Source organism: Leptomonas pyrrhocoris (assembly GCF_001293395.1).
Source record: "Leptomonas pyrrhocoris isolate H10 chromosome Unknown, whole genome shotgun sequence".
NCBI lineage: Eukaryota > Euglenozoa > Kinetoplastea > Trypanosomatida > Trypanosomatidae > Leptomonas > Leptomonas pyrrhocoris.
In genome coordinates, this window is record NW_015438359.1 from 1,226,062 (window position 1) to 1,249,671 (window position 23,610).

Here is a 23,610-nt window from a genome sequence, read left to right on the forward strand (position 1 = left end):
ATATATATATATATATATATATATATATATATATATGCGTGAAGTCTGCCGTGCAGGTCTGGCGAATTGTGATGGCGCCCCACACACGCACGTTGCGCGCCTCACAAAGTGGCAGAAGCCCGTGCGTTGTACGTGACCACAGGCCTTCCGGCGGCAGGCGTAGACATTCACATTTCCACGAGAGATGCACGTAGAAGAAAGGGCAGAAAAATCAGAGCAAAAGAGACGGAGTTGGTGCGTTGGATATGAACGGTGCGCCGTGCTCACGTGGAGGAGCCAAACGAGCCAGCGCGACTACCGAAGGCAGGAATACAGGCAGTACTAAAGGGAGCAAAAGAAAAGCGGTGGCACTCGCCGGGGCTGCGCTTAAACGGAGCCACATCACCAACTGTCGAATGGGCAAGTTCAGTATTATCTACGTGGGTGCTTTCGTATTACGGAGCAGCTTCTTGTGAAGATATCGAAATCAGGTCGGGAGAAGAGAAAAAAAAACAGTTCACGTTTGTTACCCGAAACGACCGTCGTCGAAACTCGTAAGGTCTCTTGTCTTTTGAAACGATGCCCTCCATCGTCGTCGGCGCCGCGGCCCAATAGCAACGCGTGGGGAGCGGCACAGCGTGGCCGCCAACGTTGTGCCGCCGCGCGCACCTTCATCTCACTCCCTGTGAGAAACTCACGCGTCGCTTTGAGAAAGAAAGATGGGTGAAGCGGCAGACAGCTTTCCTGACCCTGTTCATCATCAACGGAACATGCTATCATCATCCTCCGAGTAACGCGCTCGGTAAATCATAAAGCAGACAAACGTCATGAGCATCACGCACAGCGGCCCCGATGTGGTCGTTTTGCAGTAGTGCGGCTGCTTCATCATGAGCCGCCGCTTGCTCATCGTCAGCTTGCGCTGCAGCAGCGGTGTTGTGGGGCCTCCGCTATGGACGCTACGACTGGCCAGCGAGAGTGCGTGCCCGAACATATTTTCTTCTTCTGCTGTTTGTCTTGGGCAGCTTCCAAACTGGATGTAGAACGTGAGGACTACGCAAAAACGGATGAGAGAGGCTGAGCGAGTTCGCCCAACAGAAGAGTAGACTTTGCGAGGAAGAATCGTGGCTTTTGTATTTCCTCCGTACTGAAGGACACCTGCGACATTCACGTCCGAAGACGGGAAAGAGAGAGAGAGAGCGATTGAAGAGACGGAGTTGGGCTAAGGAAGCGAGGAGTGCAGAACGCCGCATTGAAGAAACTTCACCCACACGCATCCGGAAAAAGTCCACGGCGAGAAGAACCGCAAATGCGAAACGCCGTCGCCATCAGCACCTTCAAACAAATCTATCAAGCGCAGAGGCGTAGATGGGGTGAACAACGGAGGAGTACAAACATATATTTGTATTCACTCCGTGTTGGAGGGGGCAATGAAATCAGACTAAGTCGTTGTCGTGTCTTTCTTCTTCTTTATCATGAAAGAAACGCGTTCGACTGCAACGCGCAGAGGAAATTACTTCTGATTGCACTGCTCCCAGCTGCCTGCGCTCAGTACTGCGAAGGCGCGCCTATATGTATAAGAGGTACACCTCAGACACGTTTGGGCGTCGCAATGCGTGGCGAGAGCCAGATGCAACGGCGCCAGTCTACTTGCCAAACTTGGCCATAAGAACAAACAAGATGACAAAGGCCCACATCAGCATCCACCACGAGTCATCGAGGTGAACGCGTGGGGCGCGATACTCCCGCGGTGCGTCGGGGTCCAGCGGCGGCGGCGGCGCCACCATTCCACGCGGGGACTCGCCAAAAGAGTCGCTCTGCATCGTCATGATGCGTTGCCGAGCCGCCACAATGTGCTCCGGCGTCCCCGCCTGCGAGGGGTCGCGCCGGAGGTCTTGCTGGTAGTTGTCAGAGCGAGGCGGCAGCATCTGCTCCCTCGCGGCCGACTGCACGCTGAAGTGCGGCAGGTGCGGCAACGGGGGGGAGGGGCCACCGCGGACGGAGGGGCCGTAGCGCGGGTTGCGGGCGGTGCCTTTGGCGAAGAGCGGCTGCGGACCGTCGCGGGTGGTCAAGGTGGGGCCGTCGTAGAGGCCCGTCGGGGGCCGGCCCGCCGCCTTGTCCAAATCGTGCTGCAGCTTCGCCAGCTGCACGTGTCGGGGAGACGAGGTAAAGTCCTGAATGGTGCCCTGCGGCGCGTAGGGAATGCCGCGGGTAAGGGAGCGGTGCGGCACAGCGACGCACGCGCCGGTGCCGCGGAGAAGCGAAGGCGGTGCTCGATGCATGCTGCTCGGCAAAAAAAGAAAGGTCACGAGGCGTTTCGCACGATGAAGAGGCGTTAAAGACTCCAGGGCGATGTGTGTGGATACCGAAATGCAACGTGGTAAGTGAGGAGCACACAGATGCCTGTGAGCCTGGGCTTCTGTGTTCGCAACCTTCGTGCGTTTGGGAATCCCCAAAGAAAAAAGCAAAACTGGCAGCAGACGAGGTGAAAGACGGTGGAAGGGGAAAAAAGAAAAGAACCAATTTCAGGACTGCTTTTTTTTTTTGCCAAGCGCCTTTTCGGGAGCGCAGTTCACGTTTATGGAGACGGGAGGACGACCTCGCCGAGCATCTGTCAACAAGCCGTTGAGCGAGACGCATTCACGAGCTCGAAAAAAAAAAGGAAAGAAACGCAAAGCACACAACACGCTGCGTAGTGCTGAACGCCACTGCCAACGGTGGATGTTGCATCTTTTTGTAGTCGGTTGAGAGCGATGAGGCTTCTCCTCAAAGAAGTGTCCTTCCTAGCAAAAGCAAAGCAGGGAGCACCTGTACCTCCACACAAAAAAAACCGTTCTGTCGTTTCAAAAATACAAAGGCCCTTCTCGTGCCCATCAGCACGACAAGACGTGCGATCCTCTCCCACCTGTTCTTGGCAGTTTGAGCCAGAACTCACACTTTTTCTTCCGCGGCCCCCGTCGGTTGGTGTGACGCCCGCTGCGCCAGGGCCCACGCCCGCAAGGCATCCCGCTTCCTTTCCTGCGACTCGGCCGAGAGCGCAAACAGCCAAAGCGGGACAATAATCATAATGACAACGATGACGGATGCGCTCGTCTCGCGCTCGCTCTGCCGCCACATGTGCTCCGGCGACGTCTCCACCGGACGAACGCGTGACGGCGCATTGCCGAAGTGACGTGCAGGCGTGCGCACCGCCGCAGCACCGCGAGGCCGACAAAGCGGAAAACAACGAAGAGACGCAGCAGCAGCGGAAGGAAAAATAATAGAAACAAAAGGGCGCGACGGACCCGTATGGCGCACGAGCCGACTGGCACAGGAGCTAGAAACTAACAGCATAAGCCTAAAAAGTGAGAAGCAATAATACTAGTAACTGTCACTGAGTGGACAGAAAATGTTGTTGCGTCTTCAATTATTGAAGCGTCTGTCCCTCTGCGGGGAGGATTCTCAAGAGGAGAAAAGGGAGCGATGTTCTACCTGCTGCACCTTCTGACTTGCATGGCGAGATACGCTACCAGCATTTCAACGGCATTACTCAACAGCGAATGCACAAGCAAATGAAAACAAATAAACGGTGAGAAGAGCGATAATTGAAAAAGAAAGGGGGTCTGGCTCAGAGAAAAGGAGACGAGCAACCATCGTGCTGTAAACCGGCAGGTGCTTTCAACGCAACCGGCTGACCAACAACTCTCCGAATCGCAGCTGAAGAACGAGGAAGGCCTACAGAAGTGGTCTCACTTGCCAGGGTTTTCTTTCTTTTAAACGCCTTCCGAGGCGTACAAAACAGCTCCCCAATAATGCAGACCTCCTGGTGTTATCTCCTTGCTTCTATGAAAGTGGTTTCACCCTCTCCTCTCGACGAGACCACAGATGAAATACCAGCTTCTACGAGCGCCACGATGAACGCGAAATCTACCACAAACACCCGTAGAAGGCCGGAACTATAGAGAATAAAACAAATACAGCTTCGTCTGCGTCCAGCGGTTTGGGGACTCCGAAACCGCTCGTCTCGCCGCAACAATCGTTGGCAGCACGCGAACTCCCGCAAAGCCCCACCTTTCAACGCTCCTCTGCCCTCCAAACGTCGCCGTCACGAAGAAGTTCTGAAGCAAGAAGAGCATTTCTCTCTTGATAAAGACAAAGCTCACTACCCTCCACAGCATGCCCCACAAACCAGCGGAAGCTCCTACGTGCATCCATTGCCAAGCATCACGTGCATCACACGCGCCGCTTCGCTGCGGCCCATCGCCTCCACCATCCCACGGAAGACCGACTGCCGGTCCATCACCAGCTCGCGCGGGCTGCCCATCTCCGCCACCACGCCGTGGTCCATCACGATGATCTTGTCGTACTGCGCCACCGTGTGCAGCCGGTGCGCAATCGTGATCACCGTGTACTCGGCGAACGCGCTCATCACCGTCGTCTGGATCTGCCGGTCAAGCGCGGGGTCGATGTTCGCCGTCGCCTCGTCCATCAGGATGAACCCGCTGCCCTTCTTCAGCAGCGCGCGCGCCATGCACATCAACTGCCGCTGCCCAACGCTGAAGTTCGACCCGCCCTCCAGCACGCGCCCGTCGATCCCCTCCGTCTCCGACGCAACGCGCTCGCGCAGCCCCACCAGCTCCAGCGCGTGCCACACCTCCGCGGACGACGCCTCCAGGAACGGGTCCACGTTCAGCCGCACCGTCCCGTCGAACAGCACGGGGTCCTGCGGGATCATCGAGAAGTGCCGCCGCAGCTCGCGCAGCCCGTACGACCCCAGCGCGCGCCCGTCCACGCGGATCTCGCCGCCGCAGATGTCCACCATCCGCATGAACGTCAGCAGCAGCGTCGACTTCCCGCTCCCCGTGCGGCCCACAACGCCCACCTTCTCGCGCGGCGCGATGGAGAAGCTCACGTCGCGCAGCACAAGCGGCAGCCCCTCGCGGTACCGCATCTGCACGTGGTCCAAGGTGAGCGCGCCGGCCCTCACGACGTGCGGTGCGGCAGCGGTGGGGCTGACGGACTCAATCACCACCGTGCCGGTGGCATCTACGGACCCATGCACCTTCTTCTCCAAGGCCGCCACTTCACCCTCAAGGTCAGGCATGCTTTCCTGGGGTGTCTCGCGAGTGTAGTAGAGAATGCGCTCGACGCTGTTCATGTCCGCTTCTGCGCTGGCGACCTGCCGCACCAGCCAGTTCATGATTGCCGTGCTCTGCGTCGACATCGTTAGCGACAAGGACACGAGCGCTACCCAGTAGTCCTCCGTGCCTCCAATGAGGGTGCGCAAGACACCAAACAGCACAATGACGGTCACCACGCAGTTGCTCAGCAGCTCTACCCGTACACCCAACCAGCGATTGGCAGCGTTCTCGAGCAAGGAACAGGAGAACACGAGGTCGAGCCGTTGAAGGGCCTCCTTCATCACGACCGTCGTCCGGCCGTAGGCGGAGATGGTCGCGCTGCCCGTCAGAACCTCCCCCAGCAGCGAAAAGAGCGGCGACTTCACCACACTGCTCGTGCGGCGAATTTCTCGGTTTGCGGCGTTGTAAAACACCATAATGCGACAGTAAATGTACGCACATGGCACGAGGGCCAGCAGCACGAGCGGCTGGGTGCTGAAGGTGATGATCGTGGAGGAGAGAAGCGCAAAGAGGCAGTTCATGACCTGCAGCATCGAAATGGGCAGGTTGTTGTCCGCGACGTCCACGTCACGGGAGAAGCGATTCAAAATGCGGCCGAGGGGGGTGGTGTCGAAGAACTCCATCGTGCCCCGCGACACGCTGTGCAGCATGATGTGGTGCATCGCCACCGTACCGCGCCGCATGGCCTCGAAAGAAAAGGTGAAGCGCGTGGGCACCGTCAGCGTCCCCAGCAACACGCAGCCGAGGTACACCCACATGTACGCGGAGTCTGCAATGCGAAAGCGCTTCGCCGTCCAGAGCGAGAGCCACAGCGGGGCCGCGACGGTACAGAACTCCGTCACGACGAACATCGCCAGGATTACTGTCATCCACAACCGACCGCCGCAGAAGTGGAAGTACTCGAGGTAGGTGGACCACGGGACGGTGCCTGACGCCTTCTCCTCTTTCGTCATAAGGTGGGCGGCCATTTCCGGTGCTTTCGTCACCACCACCGCCTCCGCCTCCTCCGTCTCTCCTTCCTTGTCTCCTGTCTTGGCCGTATGCAGCGTGCTGTGCGTGCTGCCCAGTTCGGAGGCCGTGTCCTCCGCCATGCTGCTCGCTGTCGCCGCTCCAACAGCGGCCACCGTTGACGCCTCCGCCACCTCTACCTCATCTGCCGGTGCAGTCTTACCTTTGTTCGCGGCTTCGTCCTCCGCCTCCGCAGCAACCATCTGTGAGTGCACTGGACTGCGCATGAAGTCCGCGCTGCTCCCGCTGAACTCCACGCTGCCGTGCCCCAGCGCAATGACGTAGTCCGCCTTGGGCACAACGTGCATCTGGTGCGTCGCCAGCACACGCGTCTTCCCGGCCAAAGCGCCGAGGAAGCAGTCGTCCACAACGCGCTCCCCAACGTGCGCGTCCAGCGCAGACAGCGGGTCGTCCAGCAGGTACACCTCGCGGTTGGCGTACACAGCACGCGCAAGGCTCACGCGCGCCTTCTGCCCACCGCTCAGGTTCACACCCTTCTCGCCGATCTCCGTCTCGAGGCCCGAGCCCAGCAGCTGCAAGTCCGTCTGCAGCTGGCTCACGCGGATCGCCTCGCCCAGCCGGCTCTCCTCCTCCTCGTCGAAGAACAGGATGTTGCCGCGCACCGTCGCGTTCATGATCCACGGCTGCTGCGGCACGTACGCGATGCTCTTCTCCGTCCAGATCCGGCCCTGCGTCAGCTCGAACTGCGACAGCAGCGACTGCAGCAGCGTCGACTTGCCGCTGCCCGTCGCGCCAAGCACCAGCGTCAGCTTCCCCTTCGGCACCGCGACCGAGACGTCGCGGAGCAGCACCTTGTTTTCGAGTTCGAAATACTCTTCCGCGTTCATGTTTGGTGCGCCTCTCCCCTCCTCTCCTCCACCCGGTGAACCTGCTGGAGACCCTATTCGGGCCTCCCCCTCCACCACATCCGCTGGCGCGGGGTGGCGCCTCGTCGGTTTGCACTTCCCGCAGCACATCATGCGCAGCATGCGAGGGATCAGCGGTGTCTTGATCTTCGGGGCGAACGGCAGCTTCACCGGCACGTACGCCGTCACGTCCACGTTCTCGAGCACCGCGGCAAGCTGGCACGCCGTTGTGTGCTCGTGCTGTTCCTTGAAGTAGTCCTCGATGTCCTGCACGGTGGAGCACGCCGCGTTGTCGCACTCGAGAAACTTGCTGATACGCGCAATGGCAACAACGTACTGCACCGTGACCGTGAAGACGAACGGCAGCATGTTAAAGGGCATGCGAATAATGCCGAGCAGCGAAATCGTGGGGTAGACAATAGTGGCCGTGAGCTCGTGCCCAAGGAAGTAATACACGATGAATACGGCCGCAATCATAATCTGCGGAGTGGCCATCGCGATGAAGGAGACGCAGACGCTACTGTACTGCACCTGTTTCAAGTAGGACACCTCGTTTGCGCGCTTTGCCTCGATGTTGGCGATAAAGCGCGGCTCCCACGTCATGAACTTCGCGATACGGATGCCGGAGAAGAACTCGTTGGTGGCCTTTACGCGAGCATCGGTCGCCTTCACCAGCTTCTGCCGCGCAGTCATCTGCCACTTCATGATCCACGCGTTGACGGGCAGCGTCATCAACAGCGCCACGAGCGCCATGAGAGAGCACCAACCGACTAAGCGGCTGAGGAAGACAATGGAGACGAGAAACACCATCGGACTACTCCAGATGTACATGCAGTATTGAAGAAACTGGTTTGCCTGCTCCGTGTCAGTGCTGACCATGTTGATGATGCGGCCCGTATTCATCTCCGGCTGCGCCTGTGCCTTACTGGAGATGGTGAAGCACTTCTCGAAGATTAGGCTGTTCAGGGCGGAGCGGTACTGCAGCCCACCTTTAATGCTGACGTAATAAAAACGGTGCAGGCTCGTGCTCTGCACCATCTGCGTGACGAAGAACGCCACGACAAGAAACATGCCGTAGGGCCAACTCTTGTTGCGCTCTTCAATGAAGCCGACAAACAGCTTCAGCAGAAACGGGACCGCGAGGGTGCAGATGTCGCCGACAAATTTAAAGATAAACTGCCACCAGAAGTAGCCAGGCAGAGAACCGATGAGGCAGCGAGTGAGGGAGAGGCGGCGTGGCGTGGGCAGCTGCGCCTCCGACAGCGGCGTCCCGTTGGTCGAGAGCAAACGCACCTGCGACACCTCCTCCAGCGTCGACATGTCGCTGTGCTCCGGCGTGAAGAGGTGCTCGCCGTGCACCACGCCGTCGAAGAAGGGCGACACGGCGCTGTCGTCGCCGCGGGCAGCCGTGCGCACCGCAGGCGGCACGCTCCACTCCACGCCCGCCATCATGCGTGTGTACCCGCCCTGCTGCGGCACACCCACCCACCGCAGCACGCCACGGCTCACGGGGTCGAGTGTGCTCACCACCGCCGTCCCCACCATGCAGTTCCACGCGTTGCGGTCATTCAGGGCACGCTGTACACCCCGTGAAAGCAGGTGACCACATTCGTGTGTTCGCACGTCCTTTGTGGGTGGCGGCAGCTGGCCGTTGGCCAAATTCTCCTTCGACGCGAGCAGCACGCTAGGGTAGATGAAGGTGTACCACATCCGTGCGAAGAAGGACGCGCGGTCCTCGTCGCACTCGACGTAGGGCTCCCGCGGCCCCCACAGCTCAGTGAGGCGCTGGTAAAAGGCATCTTGCTCGTCCAGCGCGGCACTCCGCTGCCGCTCCACATCCGTCTCTCCTTCGCCTGCGGCGCAGCGTGCCTGCGAGGGCGTTTGCTTCGGTTTTGCTAAGCGCTCCGCAAACGGCGAGTCGTACTTGCGTGGCTCCTCCGACTGCATCTTTGCCTCTGTTTACGCTAAACAGCAGAGGATATCACTGATAGCAGGAAGGCAAAGGAGTGAATCGACGCTGCAGCACACACACACAACAAAAGATAATAGCCACCAGCTACTCTCAATCAGACCGAGTTAATACGAGGCGGCGGCCCCACGAGCTCGACACTATAGCCGAATAAATCAATAAGTGCAACACTAGAGTACGATTAGTGTCGTTACATGCGGATGACGAGCAGGAAAAGCACACAATCAAGAGGAAGCTGCCGTTAGGCGGGCGTGCGTCTGTACTGCGGGTGTGATCGGTTCTCCCTTCTGAAGTGTCCGGGCGTCTTATTATTAAAGATTATTCTCGTTGTCCCTCACAAAATATATATCGGAGGAAATACAGTTTTTGGTGTTTGTGGAGAAGCTGCTAGGAAGAACAAGCAGCGCATGAGCAAACAACAGGAATCAACCAATTCTCGAGCAGGCAAGCGCGTTGCGCTCACGAGGGCAAACCTATGTGTATTCGCCTCTCCGCCTGCGAGGAAACGGCAATGATTTTCCTTTTCTCTTTTCAGCTGCTTTCCCCTTTGCAGTCTACCGCCTTACAAAAGAAGATGCAGAACAGAGCCAAGACAGACTCACTGGAAGGATTCGATGCACCAAGAGAAGCCGCGTTGGTGCCGACTTCCAGCTATGGAAATCACCAACGCAAAGTCGGCGAAGACGAAGAGAAGAAAGATGGAAAAGAGGGTTAGCAAGGAGCAACGAGGAGGAAGGGTAGAGCGAAGTGTATTTCATCAACGGTGCAGGCGCTGAGACAAGGTCAACAGGCAGCCCATGAGACACTCTCTCTTGTGCCGTTTTCGGCATACTGAAAGGCCCGGAGAAGGAAGTCTCCTCTCAGTCAATAGAGCCTCATTTCTTATATATATACACAAAACCTGTGGAAACAGTGTTGCGCACAGTGGACAGCTCCTTGTCGTCAAGTTTGTTCCCTCCTTGGAAAACACGGGTATCCGCACTTTCCGCGAGTGGCCTCACCGACGACCATCGAAGTTGAGATCGGCTCTCTTCACAGTGGGCATTCAACGCGACGGAGAGATCAGGCCAAAGTGCCTCCTTCATACACACAGCATCGCGCCCAAAGAAAACAAATTGCATCTCTGTTCTTCTTGTAAGCGTAACACCATGCACAGGAGCCGCTTACTCGCTACGGTGGGGGGAGGGGGGGGGGAACGGGTTGTACGCGTGACCCATCTACTAGAGTACACATAACGTTCATAAGAACTGCCGAACTGCACTATCGTCCCTTGCACACCCAACAGGACTCCCTCCAGCAACGAGGGTGGTCACCGTCGCGGCTCACATCTTCAACGAAAACAAAACGCTGCGAGGTGGCCCTGTGAAGGCAACAAAGAAAACCATTAAAGCGGGTCGCACACCTCGTCGATGATCTAGGCGTTCACGTCTCCATTTACTACTATCGCTAAGCAGACCAGACCGAAGAAACATGAAAAAGAGGGCAGCAGTAGTTAGGTAGCCACGACGCCGCCCACGAGAGAAATAAAACCAGAAACACCGTCGGTGCCCATCGCCTCCACCATCCCACGGAAGACCGACTGCCGGTCCATCACCAGCTCGCGCGGGCTGCCCATCTCCGCCACCACGCCGTGGTCCATCACGATGATCTTGTCGTACTGCGCCACCGTGTGCAGCCGGTGCGCAATCGTGATCACCGTGTACTCGGCGAACGCGCTCATCACCGTCGTCTGGATCTGCCGGTCAAGCGCGGGGTCGATGTTCGCCGTCGCCTCGTCCATCAGGATGAACCCGCTGCCCTTCTTCAGCAGCGCGCGCGCCATGCACATCAACTGCCGCTGCCCAACGCTGAAGTTCGACCCGCCCTCCAGCACGCGCCCGTCGATCCCCTCCGTCTCCGACGCAACGCGCTCGCGCAGCCCCACCAGCTCCAGCGCGTGCCACACCTCCGCGGACGACGCCTCCAGGAACGGGTCCACGTTCAGCCGCACCGTCCCGTCGAACAGCACGGGGTCCTGCGGGATCATCGAGAAGTGCCGCCGCAGCTCGCGCAGCCCGTACGACCCCAGCGCGCGCCCGTCCACGCGGATCTCGCCGCCGCAGATGTCCACCATCCGCATGAACGTCAGCAGCAGCGTCGACTTCCCGCTCCCCGTGCGGCCCACAACGCCCACCTTCTCGCGCGGCGCGATGGAGAAGCTCACGTCGCGCAGCACAAGCGGCAGCCCCTCGCGGTACCGCATCTGCACGTGGTCCAAGGTGAGCGCGCCGGCCCTCACGACGTGCGGTGCGGCAGCGGTGGGGCTGACGGACTCAATCACCACCGTGTCCGTCGCACCCGCTTCGACGCCACTGTGCTTCTCCAAGGCGTCGGTCTCCTTGTCAAGGGTGGGCATCGCCTCCGTCGGTGTGTGTTGGATGTAGTACTGAATGCGCTCGACGCTGTTCATGTCCGCCTCCGCTGCTGCCGCCATGCGCACCAGCCAGTTGAGCTGACCCGTGGTCTGCATCGCCATGGTCAGCGAGAGAGAAACGAGGCCCACGTTGGAGCTTCCAAAGCGCGTCATGCAGGCAAGCACGCCCGCGAAGGCGATCGACGTGACGATGACGTTGGAGAGGAACTCAATCCGCACCGCCACCCACTGCCGCAGCGCGTTCTCCAGCACCGCGCAGGAGGAAACCACGTCGAGTCGCTTCAGGGCTTCCTGCATCACCACCGCAGACTTGTCAAACGCGGTGATCGTCTCCACACCTGCGATTAGCTCCGTCAGAAGCGTAAACACCGGCGTCTTCATCACACTTGTGTACCGCCGTGTCTCGCGGTTTGCTGCGTTGTAGAAGATCATCAGACGGTAGTAGAAGAAGCCGGCGGGGAGCAGCACGAGAATTACCAGTGGCTGAGAGAACACGGTGATCAGCATGGACGAGGCAATCGAGAAGAAGCACTCCAACGTGTTCTGCAGTGTCATCTGAACCCCGTTATCAATCATGTCGATGTCGCGCGAGAAGCGGCTCATTAAACGGCCCATCGGCGTCCTGTCGAAGAACTCCGTCGTGCCGGTGGCGACGGTGCGGAGGAGTTTACGGTGCATCCCAATGCAACCGCGCCGCATAGCCGTGAAGGTAAAGGACAGCCGCAACGGGGTGCTGGCAGAGCCCACGACCACCAACACGAGATAGACAATCAGATAGTTCGGCGTCGCCCAGCCGAAGTGATCCGTGGACCAGAGCGAGAGCCACAGGCTGCTCGACACAGAGAGGAGCTCCGTCACAAAGAAGATCCCCACCACCGCGAGGGCCACGTGACCACCGCCGCAGAACCGGAAGTACGCCATGTAGGTGGACCACGGCACAGACCCACGAGCCTTTTCTTCTCTCGTCGTCAGCCGGCCCGTCGCCTCCTTCGCCGCGCCATCGCCGTTCTCGCCATTGTCATCCGCCACGGCAGCCTCGTGTGAGCACGACTCCTTCTCCGCCGTCGGCGTCTCCAGCGTTGGGGTGCACCCGCTCACCGACGCCCCCGGCATCGTCGTTGCCACCTTTGACTCACGCGCCTCGCGAAGAGCGACTTTTGTTTCAGCCTTGGGCTCCGCCTCCATGGAGGCAAAAATTGGACTGCGCATGAAGTCCGCGCTGCTCCCGCTGAACTCCACGCTGCCGTGCCCCAGCGCAATGACGTAGTCCGCCTTGGGCACAACGTGCATCTGGTGCGACGCCAGCACACGCGTCTTCCCGGCCAAAGCGCCGAGGAAGCAGTCGTCCACAACGCGCTCCCCAACGTGCGCGTCCAGCGCAGACAGCGGGTCGTCCAGCAGGTACACCTCGCGGTTGGCGTACACAGCACGCGCAAGGCTCACGCGCGCCTTCTGCCCACCGCTCAGGTTCACACCCTTCTCGCCGATCTCCGTCTCGAGGCCCGAGCCCAGCAGCTGCAAGTCCGTCTGCAGCTGGCTCACGCGGATCGCCTCGCCCAGCCGGCTCTCCTCCTCCTCGTCGAAGAACAGGATGTTGCCGCGCACCGTCGCGTTCATGATCCACGGCTGCTGCGGCACGTACGCGATGCTCTTCTCCGTCCAGATCCGGCCCTGCGTCAGCTCGAACTGCGACAGCAGCGACTGCAGCAGCGTCGACTTGCCGCTGCCCGTCGCGCCAAGCACCAGCGTCAGCTTCCCCTTCGGCACCGCGACCGAGACGTCGCGGAGCAGCACCTTGTTTTCGAGTTCGAAATACTCTTCCGCGTTCATGTTTGGTGCGCCTCTCCCCTCCTCTCCTCCACCCGGTGAACCTGCTGGAGACCCTATTCGGGCCTCCCCCTCCACCACATCCGCTGGCGCGGGGTGGCGCCTCGTCGGTTTGCACTTCCCGCAGCACATCATGCGCAGCATGCGAGGGATCAGCGGTGTCTTGATCTTCGGGGCGAACGGCAGCTTCACCGGCACGTACGCCGTCACGTCCACGTTCTCGAGCACCGCGGCAAGCTGGCACGCCGTTGTGTGCTCGTGCTGTTCCTTGAAGTAGTCCTCGATGTCCTGCACGGTGGAGCACGCCGCGTTGTCGCACTCGAGAAACTTGCTGATACGGCCCATGGCGATGAAGAACTGCACCATCATCGTGAAGACGAAGGGAATCTGCTGGAAGGGTTGCTTGAGAATTCCTAGCAGCGCAATGGTGGGGAACACCACCGTTGCGGTGAGCTCATTCCCCGTCGCGTAGTACAAGGTGAAGACGAGCGCCACCATCACCATCGGCGTGGCACTGTTGAGAAAGGTCGTTGCCACCCGCGTGTATTGAATTCGTTTAAGGAAAAAGATCTCCGTCTCCCGCTTTGCCTCGATGTTGGCGATAAAGCGCGGCTCCCACGTCATGAACTTCGCGATACGGATGCCGGAGAAGAACTCGTTCGCTCCCTTCACGCGGATATCCGTGGCCTTACTCAGATTCCGCCGTGCGTTGCGCATCTGCATGACAAGGCGCCCGTTGAGGGGCAGCACTGCTAGGAAGGCCACGACGGCAACGATGGTGCACCAGCCTACCAACTCGTACAGCTGAAGCAACGCGAGCACCAGCATCATTGGACTGCTCCAGAAGGCCATACAAAACTGCATGAAAAAGTAGGAACGCTCGACATCGGTGCTGACCATGTTGATGATGCGGCCGGCGTTCATCTCCGGCTGTGCGAGGGACTTGGAAGAGATAATCAAACACTTTTCAAACACAACCGTGCTGAGCGCGGCACGGAGTTGGGCGCCACCCTTGATGGATAGAAAGTTGTAGCGGTGCACGCACACGCTCTGGACAGCCTGGAGCACGAAAATGGCGACCACCAGGCCCAAGCCGGCACGCCACGTGTGCTCCTCAGCGCTCAGGTAGAGCACGAACTTCTTCAACATCAGCGGCATCGCGATAGTGCAGACGTTGCTGATGAAAAGAAACGGGTTTTGCATGAGGAGGTAGTACGACAGATCGGTGGCGAGAATGCGAACGAGGGGCACGTTGTGCGGGGTTGGAATGGCCACCACCCCGCCGCGGCAGTAGAAGTCCAGGTTGACCTGCGTCACCTCCTCCAGCGTCGACATGTCGCTGTGCTCCGGCGTGAAGAGGTGCTCGCCGTGCACCACGCCGTCGAAGAAGGGCGACACGGCGCTGTCGTCGCCGCGGGCAGCCGTGCGCACCGCAGGCGGCACGCTCCACTCCACGCCCGCCATCATGCGCGTGTACCCGCCCTGCTGCGGCACACCCACCCACCGCAGCACGCCACGGCTCGCGGGGTCGAGGGTGCTCACCACCGCCGTCCCCACCATGCAGTTCCACGCGTTGCGCGCGTACATCGCCTTCTGAATGCTGCGCGAAATCCGCTTTCCGCACTCGTGCGCGCGACAGTCCCTCGTGGGCGGCGGCAGTACATGTTTCTTCAACTTTTCTTTCGAGGCCAGCAGCACAGTCTTGTACACCCACGAATAATAGTAGCGCTGAAAGAACGACCCGGTCTCCTCCACCACGGGGGTGTAGGGCTCCTCCGCTCCCCACATCTCCGCCAACTTCTCCTGCAGCTTCACGTGCTCGCTGCGGTAGTCGTGCAGAGGGTCGGCGTGGTGCCGCACCTTGGCGGGGTTGGTCGACATCGCCTGCATCTCTGCCGGCAGCTCCGCGTTCATCGAGGGACGAGGCGTCCTACCTGGTCTGCACCAAAGATGAACAAAAAGAAAGGTGTCAGAAACGTCCAATCAGAAATGCGGCATCAACGCCGATTCAACGGGACACACCAATGCGGCAGCAAATGAGGGCGAAGAGCAGCAACGCCTCCCCCAAGACGGAGAAGTGGACTGGCACAGACAAAACAAAAAGAGAGAACTGAGGAGGCTCAGTCCGTCGTACGCTTGTAAATAATAATAGCAGTCTCAAAACTACAGCGGTGGCGCTGATGAAGGAACAAGACTTCTTTCACTCCCTCTACTTCCACTACCCAGAATAGGACGGACTTGGCCGTGACTGCAGCCAAGATGACACACAAGCGACAGAGGAGAGGACGAGAGAAGACGCACTACGACAGCTGAAAGCAGAAAAAAGAAGAATAAAGAACGGTAGAAGGCAAAGCAGAGAAAGACAAGCAAAGGAAAAACAAAGAGGCCAGAACTCGAGTATAGCAGTCGCGCTGAGGTGGAGGAAGGAAGCAGCGATCTACACAGCACACACAGCGAAACCGGCGGGTGGAAATAGTCCTCCAAACAGTGAAATAGACGGAGTGCGTACTGTGCCTAAGAAAATGTGGTTGTGGGGGTATTTGTTGGGGTTTAGACGTTTTTCTTTCTTTTAATAATGCGAAAAAGATATTGCAGTATCTCTGCCGACTGTTTTGTGAAGAGCACGAAAAGCAGCTACTTGAAAGCAAAGAAAACAATCTACTGTGTTGTGTTGTAAAACAGGTGACGTTGCGCTTTGTTATTGTTTCCTTTTTTTAGGGGGACACAGGCGCACACACCCACAACTTCAGCACGTGGAACACGTACGCCGTGAAATACGATGAGTGGTTCGCAATAACGAATTAACAGTACAAAGAAAGAAGCGGGAAAAAAAGTAAAAAGAAGGTGCGAGATACGGTAACCGTTTCTTTGTGCCCAAAACACCTGTATCTGCGGCGTGTCCTCGTTGCGTGGAGTGCCGTTCGGTGTAAAGTTAATATATATATTTATTTATGTGTATTTTCGATTTCCTTTACTTGTAAAAAAACAAAAATAAGAACAACAAAAAGCGCTGCTTTTGATTACCGCAGGGTGTAACTCAGAAAGAGATCGTGCGAGAAAGTGAGGAGTAGTAGGCTTGGTAAGAAAGGCTTTTGAAGATCCCAGGCTCATCCAACAGCTGTACGTCAGTGCTGTGAAGATAGATGTGTGGGTCTGTGAAAGAGAGAGGCAGATCTTCAGCGCGTGAGTTCGTGCATGCTTCTCATGGCACGCGTGTGCACGACCACAATGCGCAACGCGTCGATGGGAGGAGGGAGGGGGGAGTAGATGAGTAGATGGGTAGAAGAGTAGAAGAGGTTGCCTTTAAAAAAGAAAGCAGCGATTAAAGAACCTGCCAAAAATGACCCCCTCTCAGCTTCAAAGAGGAGGCGAGACGCGCTTTGCCGTTTTCTAGCCTCCATCAGGCAATGGGAGCGTGGAGGCCAGTGAAGGTTCAAACAACGCGGGAGTGAACCGCAGAGCAGCACTGCCAATGCATTTCGCACTTGAGTTGGTGACAGTAGGACGGTGCAAGTCGGCACAATTTGATCGGCAAAACAAACAAACAAACAAACAAAAGCATCGTTGTTTAGCCTCCATAGCATTTCGATTACACTGCGATTGGAAAGAAAAAAGAAAGGAGCGCTTAATGAAACAATAGTGGAACACTTACTTAGAGGTACACAACACTGTCCCCTTGAAGCTTTAGGGAACGCGAGTTCAGATACACCCCGCATCGAAATATAGAGAAGCAGATAGAAAACAAAAAAGGTCTACAGAGCCCATACATCCGATTTCGACGAGAGTTGCCACCTTGTGGGTGAAGGAAGTGCAGGCCTTGCGGCCAAACACACAAAGCTCCCTTCCACACCCCTCACATGCGCCACTCCGACACGCACATCCTTATTAGAGAAAAGGGGGAAAAAAGTACTTACGCTTGCATTTGCATTTCTGTTTGTGTATGAGGTCCCGTGCAACTGCGCCCCACTGTACGTGACACTGTTCCCCCGCTAGCTAGAGCATTGCTCCGTTCTGTGTGCCGATGACGTCGCACGTCCACGACGAAGACACAGATTAACCGGCGCGAATCAAATGAAGCCCTTTCGGAGCTACGTTTGCACAGGAGAGATTGAAAGAAACAAAGAAAGCACCGCCTCGTCCGCCACTTCCAGACCGCGCCAGCACGCAAATCTTCACTTCGGTCTGTGACGATTTGAATATAACACGCAGAAGAGACAACTGACAAGGGCAGCGGTGCGCCTTCAGCTACACCGCAGAAAAAGAAAACAGCGCATTACTCCCGTGCGGCCTACAATGTCCGCTGTTCACTACGGTTTTATAAAAGACTCAGGAAGTGCGCACGCGCTGACGTGCCCATCGCCTCCACCATCCCACGGAAGACCGACTGCCGGTCCATCACCAGCTCGCGCGGGCTGCCCATCTCCGCCACCACGCCGTGGTCCATCACGATGATCTTGTCGTACTGCGCCACCGTGTGCAGCCGGTGCGCAATCGTGATCACCGTGTACTCGGCGAACGCGCTCATCACCGTCGTCTGGATCTGCCGGTCAAGCGCGGGGTCGATGTTCGCCGTCGCCTCGTCCATCAGGATGAACCCGCTGCCCTTCTTCAGCAGCGCGCGCGCCATGCACATCAACTGCCGCTGCCCAACGCTGAAGTTCGACCCGCCCTCCAGCACGCGCCCGTCGATCCCCTCCGTCTCCGACGCAACGCGCTCGCGCAGCCCCACCAGCTCCAGCGCGTGCCACACCTCCGCGGACGACGCCTCCAGGAACGGGTCCACGTTCAGCCGCACCGTCCCGTCGAACAGCACGGGGTCCTGCGGGATCATCGAGAAGTGCCGCCGCAGCTCGCGCAGCCCGTACGACCCCAGCGCGCGCCCGTCCACGCGGATCTCGCCGCCGCAGATGTCCACCATCCGCATGAACGTCAGCAGCAGCGTCGACTTCCCGCTCCCCGTGCGGCCCACAACGCCCACCTTCTCGCGCGGCGCGATGGAGAAGCTCACGTCGCGCAGCACAAGCGGCAGCCCCTCGCGGTACCGCATCTGCACGTGGTCCAAGGTGAGCGCGCCGGCCCTCACGACGTGCGGTGCGGCAGCGGTGGGGCTGACGGACTCAATCACCACCGTGTCCGTGGCATCTGCATCGACCCCAATGCGCTTCTCCAGAGCGTTCACCTCCTCGCTGAGCTCCGGCATCTCCTCTTTCTGAATCTTTTCCGTGTAGTAGAGAATGCGCTCGACGCTGTTCATGTCCGCTTCTACGTTGGCGATGGTGCGCACCAGCCAGTTGAGCTGACCCGTGGTCTGCATCGCCATGGTCAGCGAGAGAGAAACGAGGGCGACGTTGACTGAGGAGGAACTCATGCAGGTCCGTGCGACGGCGACAAGAGCAACGGACGTGACGACGACGTTCGACAGCATTTCAATGCGGACTGCAAGCCAGCGGTTCATATTGTTTTCGAGGTTACCGCAGCAGAGTACGACATCCAAGCGGCTCAGCGCCTCGCGCATCACCACGCCGGACTTTCCGTACGCCGCAATCGTCGCCAGTCCATTCGTCAGCTCCGTCAGCAGCGTAAACACCGGCGTCTTCAAGATGCTGCTCTGCCGGCGAACCTCGCGGTTGGCCGAGTTGAAAAAGATCATGAGGCGGTAGTAAATGTACCCGCACGGCACGAGGGCCAGCAGCACGAGCGGCTGCGAGTAGGCCGCGACGAGCATCGCCGCAGCGATCGCCATGAGACACTCAAGCAGGGCGATGGTGGACATCTGCAAGCCGTTGTCGAGCATCTCAATGTCGCGCGAAAAGCGGTTCAGCAGGCGGCCGAGCGGGGTGCGGTCGAAGAACTCCATCGTGCCGGTGGTGACAGAGCGCAGGATCGCGCGATGCATCGTCACGCACCCGCGCAGCATCGCACGGTAGGAGAAGAAGAAGCGCAGGGGATAGCCGGCACCCGTCGCGAGCACCAGCACAAGATACACCTGCAAGTAGCGAGCATCAGAGATGTTGTACTGGTGTGTCGTCCATGAGGACAACCACACGCTGCCGGAGACGGTAAGGAGTTCGGTAAAGACAAAAACTAGCACAATAAACGCCACCACCGACACACCGCCGCAGAAGCGGAAGTACGCCACGTACGCGCTCCACGGCACGCCACCGCTCGCCTTCTCCTCGTCGATGATAAGGTGACCGCCCGCGTCGTCGTCCTCTTCTGCGTCTTTCTTCTGCGCCGCCGACTTCGTGAGCTTCTCCGCGGATTCGGGCTCCTCGTCGATGACGTCTTCGGCCTCCAGCACCTCCACTACCTCCTCTTCCCGCTCCTTTTCGTGTTCGCCATGAACGGCAGAGCCGACGGCCATGGAGGCAAAAATTGGACTGCGCATGAAGTCCGCGCTGCTCCCGCTGAACTCCACGCTGCCGTGCCCCAGCGCAATGACGTAGTCCGCCTTGGGCACAACGTGCATCTGGTGCGACGCCAGCACACGCGTCTTCCCGGCCAAAGCGCCGAGGAAGCAGTCGTCCACAACGCGCTCCCCAACGTGCGCGTCCAGCGCAGACAGCGGGTCGTCCAGCAGGTACACCTCGCGGTTGGCGTACACAGCACGCGCAAGGCTCACGCGCGCCTTCTGCCCACCGCTCAGGTTCACACCCTTCTCGCCGATCTCCGTCTCGAGGCCCGAGCCCAGCAGCTGCAAGTCCGTCTGCAGCTGGCTCACGCGGATCGCCTCGCCCAGCCGGCTCTCCTCCTCCTCGTCGAAGAACAGGATGTTGCCGCGCACCGTCGCGTTCATGATCCACGGCTGCTGCGGCACGTACGCGATGCTCTTCTCCGTCCAGATCCGGCCCTGCGTCAGCTCGAACTGCGACAGCAGCGACTGCAGCAGCGTCGACTTGCCGCTGCCCGTCGCGCCAAGCACCAGCGTCAGCTTCCCCTTCGGCACCGCAACCGAGACGTCGCGGAGCAGCACCTTCGGCTCCAACTCGAAGAAGTCTTCATCTTTCATCTGCGGGCGCTTTGCTCCTTTGCCGGCGGTCGGCGACGTCCTGCCAGCGGGGCTCGGCGCACCATCCACGACGCGCCGCACGGCACTGGTGGGTGATGCGTAGATGAGCTCCTCCGCCACCGCCGTCGGTGGCGGTCGGCGCTTCGTCGGTTTGCACTGCTCGCAGCATATCATGCGCAGCACCCGTGACAGCAAGCTCATCTTGATCTTCGGGGCGAACGGCAGCTTCACCGGCACGTACGCCGTCACGTCCACGTTCTCGAGCACCGCGGCAAGCTGGCACGCCGTGCTGTGCTCGTGCTGCTCCTTGAAGTAGTCCTCGATGTCCTGCACGGTGGAGCACGCCGCGTTGTCGCACTCGATGAAGCTGTTAATGCGTCCCATTGAAATCATAAACTGAATCAGCATGGTGAACACCCACGGAATCTGCTGGAAGGGCTGTCGCATGACGCCCAACAGTGCAATGGTGGGGAAGACAATAGTGGGGCTTAAGTCGTGGCCGGTAAGGTAGTACACGGTGAACACCGCCGCAATCATGAAGATCGGCGTTGCGTTGTTTACGAAAGACATCATAATGCGGCTTGTCTGAATTCGCTTGAGGAAAAATAACTCGATGGAGCGCTTTGCCTCGATGTGGGCGATAAAGCGCGGCTCCCACGTCATGAACTTCGCGATACGGATGCCGGAGAAGAACTCGTTGGTGGCCTTTACGCGGGCATCGGTCGCCTTCATAATATTCTGCCGCGCAGCCATCTGAATGCTCATGAAGTAGGCGTTGACGGGGATGGTTACCACGAAGCAGAAGATGGCGAGAATCGAGCACCAGCCCACAAGGCGTGCGAGCTGCAAGACGGCCAAGAGCAGCACCAATGGACTGCCCCACACCATCATGGCGAAAAACATAAAGAAGCACACCCGCTCCGTGTCGGTGCCGACCATGTTGATGATGCGGCCGGCGTTCATCTCCGGCTTTGCAAGGGACTTGGAAGAGATAATCATGCACTTCTCGTATATCACCGCATTCAGGGCAGAGCGATAGTGCAGGCCGCAGCGGAAGGAAAGGTAGTTGTAGCGCTGCACACAGACGCTCCCCGTCGCCTGCACAAGAAAAATACCCGCGACCAGCGCCAGTCCGTACGGCCAGGACGGGTCAGGGGATTTAATAAAGGCGACAAAGGCCTCCAGCAGTGTGGGTAAGACGACAGTGCAGATGGTGCTCACGAGCAGGAACGGGATCTGCACAAAGAAGTAGTAGGGGAGCGCCTTCACAAGCAGGGTGAACAGCGGCACTCGCTGCGGCGTTGGAATGGCCACCACCCCGCCGCGGCAGGAGAAGTCCAGGTTGACCTGCGTCACCTCCTCCAGCGTCGACATGTCGCTGTGCTCCGGCGTGAAGAGGTGCTCGCCGTGCACCACGCCGTCGAAGAAGGGCGACACGGCGCTGTCGTCGCCGCGGGCAGCCGTGCGCACCGCAGGCGGCACGCTCCACTCCACGCCCGCCATCATGCGCGTGTACCCGCCCTGCTGCGGCACACCCACCCACCGCAGCACGCCACGGCTCGCGGGGTCGAGGGTGCTCACCACCGCCGTCCCCACCATGCAGTTCCACGCGTTGCGCGCGTACATCGCCTTCTGAATGCTGCGCGAGAGACGGCCGCCGCTCTCGTGCGCTCGCACATCTTTGGTGGGCAGAGGCAAAATCTCCTTCGTCAACTTCTCCTCTGAAGCCAGTGATACAGTCTTGTACACCCACGAATAATAGTAGCGCTGAAAGAACGACCCGGTCTCCTCCACCACGGGGGTGTAGGGCTCCTCCGCTCCCCACATCTCCGCCAACTTCTCCTGCAGCTCCACGTGCTCGCTGCGGTAGTCGTGCAGAGGGTCGGCGTGGTGCCGCACCTTGGCGGGGTTGGTCGACATCGCCTGCATCTCTGCCGGCAGCTCCTCATCCGCGGATTGATGCAGCATCGCGCGAAACAGAAAGGTGCCGCTGAAGAATGCAAAGGAACAGAAATGAGGAAGAAGGCGTGCTCACGTTACAGGACACAAACCACTGCCCCGCGAATAAGTCAACTCTCCTACGTTCGTCTCGGAAAGAAAACAAGAAAGCGCTCCCGATGATCAACGGCGCAGCGACGGCGAGTTCCGCGTCTTCCTCCGCGTACCTCTTTTCGTTTAAAAGCCCTTGCTTGTTAGAGGAGAAAAGGGAAAATCAGTCCGGATCTGAACGCTGCGGCGGATTCGCGTGGAAATTTCGATTTAACAGCCGTCACGAGCAGGGAAATAAATATACCAAAATCACAACAGAAAAGCTTGCTTAACACAAAAGGAGGAGAAAAATGCGGAACGGAAGGCTACGCGCGTTGCCTGCCAATGAGAAAGTATAACTCTATTTACAGAGTCCACAAAGCAGCGGAGGTACAACGTTGTGTGCAGCAGAGACTTCGTTATTACAAGTGCCAGAGGAAAAGAAAAAACAAAGAAAACACGGGAAAAAACACAAAACACAGAAGTTAACGGTTTTTTTTTGTCTGTTTAGTAATGGAAGAGGAATGTTCCTGGGCCGCTCGAGTACTCGCAGAGAAGAACAACAACAGTCAATAACAAATATACCATAAATAACCGTGTCCGCCTCGACGTACGTTATCATAAAAAGGAAGAAATAATCTTTTTTATCGAAGAAGAAAATCTGGCGTTGGCAGGCTGTCGAAACAGGTACAGATGACGCTTATTTTTTTTTCCCTCCGTAGCATCCGACAAATATATGTATTTTTTTCAACCCTGATGGAATCAAGCAGGCCAACGGGAAAGCGATAAAGACTTTCTTCTAACAATCCGTTTAAACCAGAAAAGAAAAACACGCAGAAAACCAGGGGTAAGAGTCGCCTAAGATTCTTAAAGTGATGGCTGGTCTTCGCCTACGCAAGTGTATAACAGAAAAGGGAATTGAATTAAAGAAAAAGAAAAGTCCAGAAAGTCGTTTAAAGAATCTTAAGAAGAAGAAAAAAAGACACGATAGCAAATCGGGAAGGGGGAAGGCAAAGTCGTTGACCGCCTCAAGTAAGAACAGGTTGCCACCACACGCCAACCGCACACGCCAGGAAGTCAGACAGCTGTTTGCGAGTGGGAAAGCAGATCAAAGAGAAAGGCGTAGCAGCAACAGGGGCGTGGCCTCCGTTACTGGTGCACCGCTTTCTTTTTGTATCTTTCTCACGAACTTCTTCACACGAAGAATTCTACCGTTTGTGTGTTGGTGTGCTTTGGAGACCTCTCAAGAGATATGCGTTATATTTGCAAAGCAACGGTGGGAGAAAGGAGGAGGGAAGTGGAGGCGCACGAAGGGGAACAAGAAACCCTGCAGGCAACGCAACGCATATTCGGCACCAACTCAAAATGGTAGCCGCTCAGATGGGGGCAGTCCG

The 23,610-nt window shown here is 58.1% G+C and overlaps 6 protein-coding genes across 11 annotated transcripts; all 6 read right to left on the minus strand.

The window, feature by feature from the left end:
* Nucleotides 1-411: 411 nt before the first annotated feature.
* ABB37_02210 (hypothetical protein) lies at nucleotides 412-1,135 on the minus strand (the record flags this gene model as incomplete). 2 transcript variants are annotated; one of them, XM_015799080.1, is made up of 1 exon in its annotated part: nucleotides 412-1,135. In XM_015799080.1, exon 1 carries the CDS (start codon nucleotides 760-762, stop codon nucleotides 412-414), a length of 351 nt encoding a protein of 116 aa, XP_015662558.1. In that variant the 5' UTR covers nucleotides 763-1,135. The 2 variants fall into 2 exon arrangements, with proteins under 2 accessions (XP_015662558.1, XP_015662557.1); XM_015799079.1 differs by having other exon boundaries at nucleotides 412-1,124.
* Nucleotides 1,136-1,622: 487 nt separating this feature from the next.
* Nucleotides 1,623-2,447, minus strand: ABB37_02211 (putative mitochondrial hypothetical protein; the record flags this gene model as incomplete). 2 transcript variants are annotated; one of them, XM_015799082.1, is made up of 1 exon in its annotated part: nucleotides 1,623-2,447. In XM_015799082.1, the coding sequence occupies exon 1, from the start codon at nucleotides 2,256-2,258 to the stop codon at nucleotides 1,623-1,625; it is 636 nt and encodes a 211-aa protein (XP_015662560.1). In that variant the 5' UTR covers nucleotides 2,259-2,447. The 2 variants fall into 2 exon arrangements, with proteins under 2 accessions (XP_015662560.1, XP_015662559.1); XM_015799081.1 differs by having other exon boundaries at nucleotides 1,623-2,409.
* Nucleotides 2,448-2,907: 460 nt separating this feature from the next.
* ABB37_02212 (putative mitochondrial hypothetical protein) lies at nucleotides 2,908-3,505 on the minus strand (the record flags this gene model as incomplete). Of its 2 annotated transcripts, none has more annotated exons than XM_015799084.1 (1): nucleotides 2,908-3,505. In XM_015799084.1, the coding sequence occupies exon 1, from the start codon at nucleotides 3,307-3,309 to the stop codon at nucleotides 2,908-2,910; it is 402 nt and encodes a 133-aa protein (XP_015662562.1). In that variant the 5' UTR covers nucleotides 3,310-3,505. The 2 variants fall into 2 exon arrangements, with proteins under 2 accessions (XP_015662562.1, XP_015662561.1); XM_015799083.1 differs by having other exon boundaries at nucleotides 2,908-3,482.
* A 651-nt stretch (nucleotides 3,506-4,156) lies between these two features.
* Nucleotides 4,157-9,591, minus strand: ABB37_02213 (putative mitochondrial ATP-binding cassette protein subfamily C, member 1, putative (ABCC1); the record flags this gene model as incomplete). Its single annotated transcript, XM_015799085.1, has 1 exon — nucleotides 4,157-9,591. Exon 1 carries the CDS (start codon nucleotides 8,915-8,917, stop codon nucleotides 4,157-4,159), a length of 4,761 nt encoding a protein of 1,586 aa, XP_015662563.1. The 5' UTR covers nucleotides 8,918-9,591.
* Nucleotides 9,592-10,431: 840 nt separating this feature from the next.
* ABB37_02214 (putative mitochondrial ATP-binding cassette protein subfamily C, member 1, putative (ABCC1)) lies at nucleotides 10,432-16,381 on the minus strand (the record flags this gene model as incomplete). Of its 2 annotated transcripts, none has more annotated exons than XM_015799087.1 (1): nucleotides 10,432-16,381. In XM_015799087.1, the coding sequence occupies exon 1, from the start codon at nucleotides 15,091-15,093 to the stop codon at nucleotides 10,432-10,434; it is 4,662 nt and encodes a 1,553-aa protein (XP_015662565.1). In that variant the 5' UTR covers nucleotides 15,094-16,381. The 2 variants fall into 2 exon arrangements, with proteins under 2 accessions (XP_015662565.1, XP_015662564.1); XM_015799086.1 differs by having other exon boundaries at nucleotides 10,432-16,378.
* A 1,113-nt stretch (nucleotides 16,382-17,494) lies between these two features.
* On the minus strand, nucleotides 17,495-23,459 carry ABB37_02215 (putative mitochondrial ATP-binding cassette protein subfamily C, member 1, putative (ABCC1); the record flags this gene model as incomplete). 2 transcript variants are annotated; one of them, XM_015799089.1, is made up of 1 exon in its annotated part: nucleotides 17,495-23,459. In XM_015799089.1, the coding sequence occupies exon 1, from the start codon at nucleotides 22,154-22,156 to the stop codon at nucleotides 17,495-17,497; it is 4,662 nt and encodes a 1,553-aa protein (XP_015662567.1). In that variant the 5' UTR covers nucleotides 22,157-23,459. The 2 variants fall into 2 exon arrangements, with proteins under 2 accessions (XP_015662567.1, XP_015662566.1); XM_015799088.1 differs by having other exon boundaries at nucleotides 17,495-23,447.
* Nucleotides 23,460-23,610: the final 151 nt, after the last annotated feature.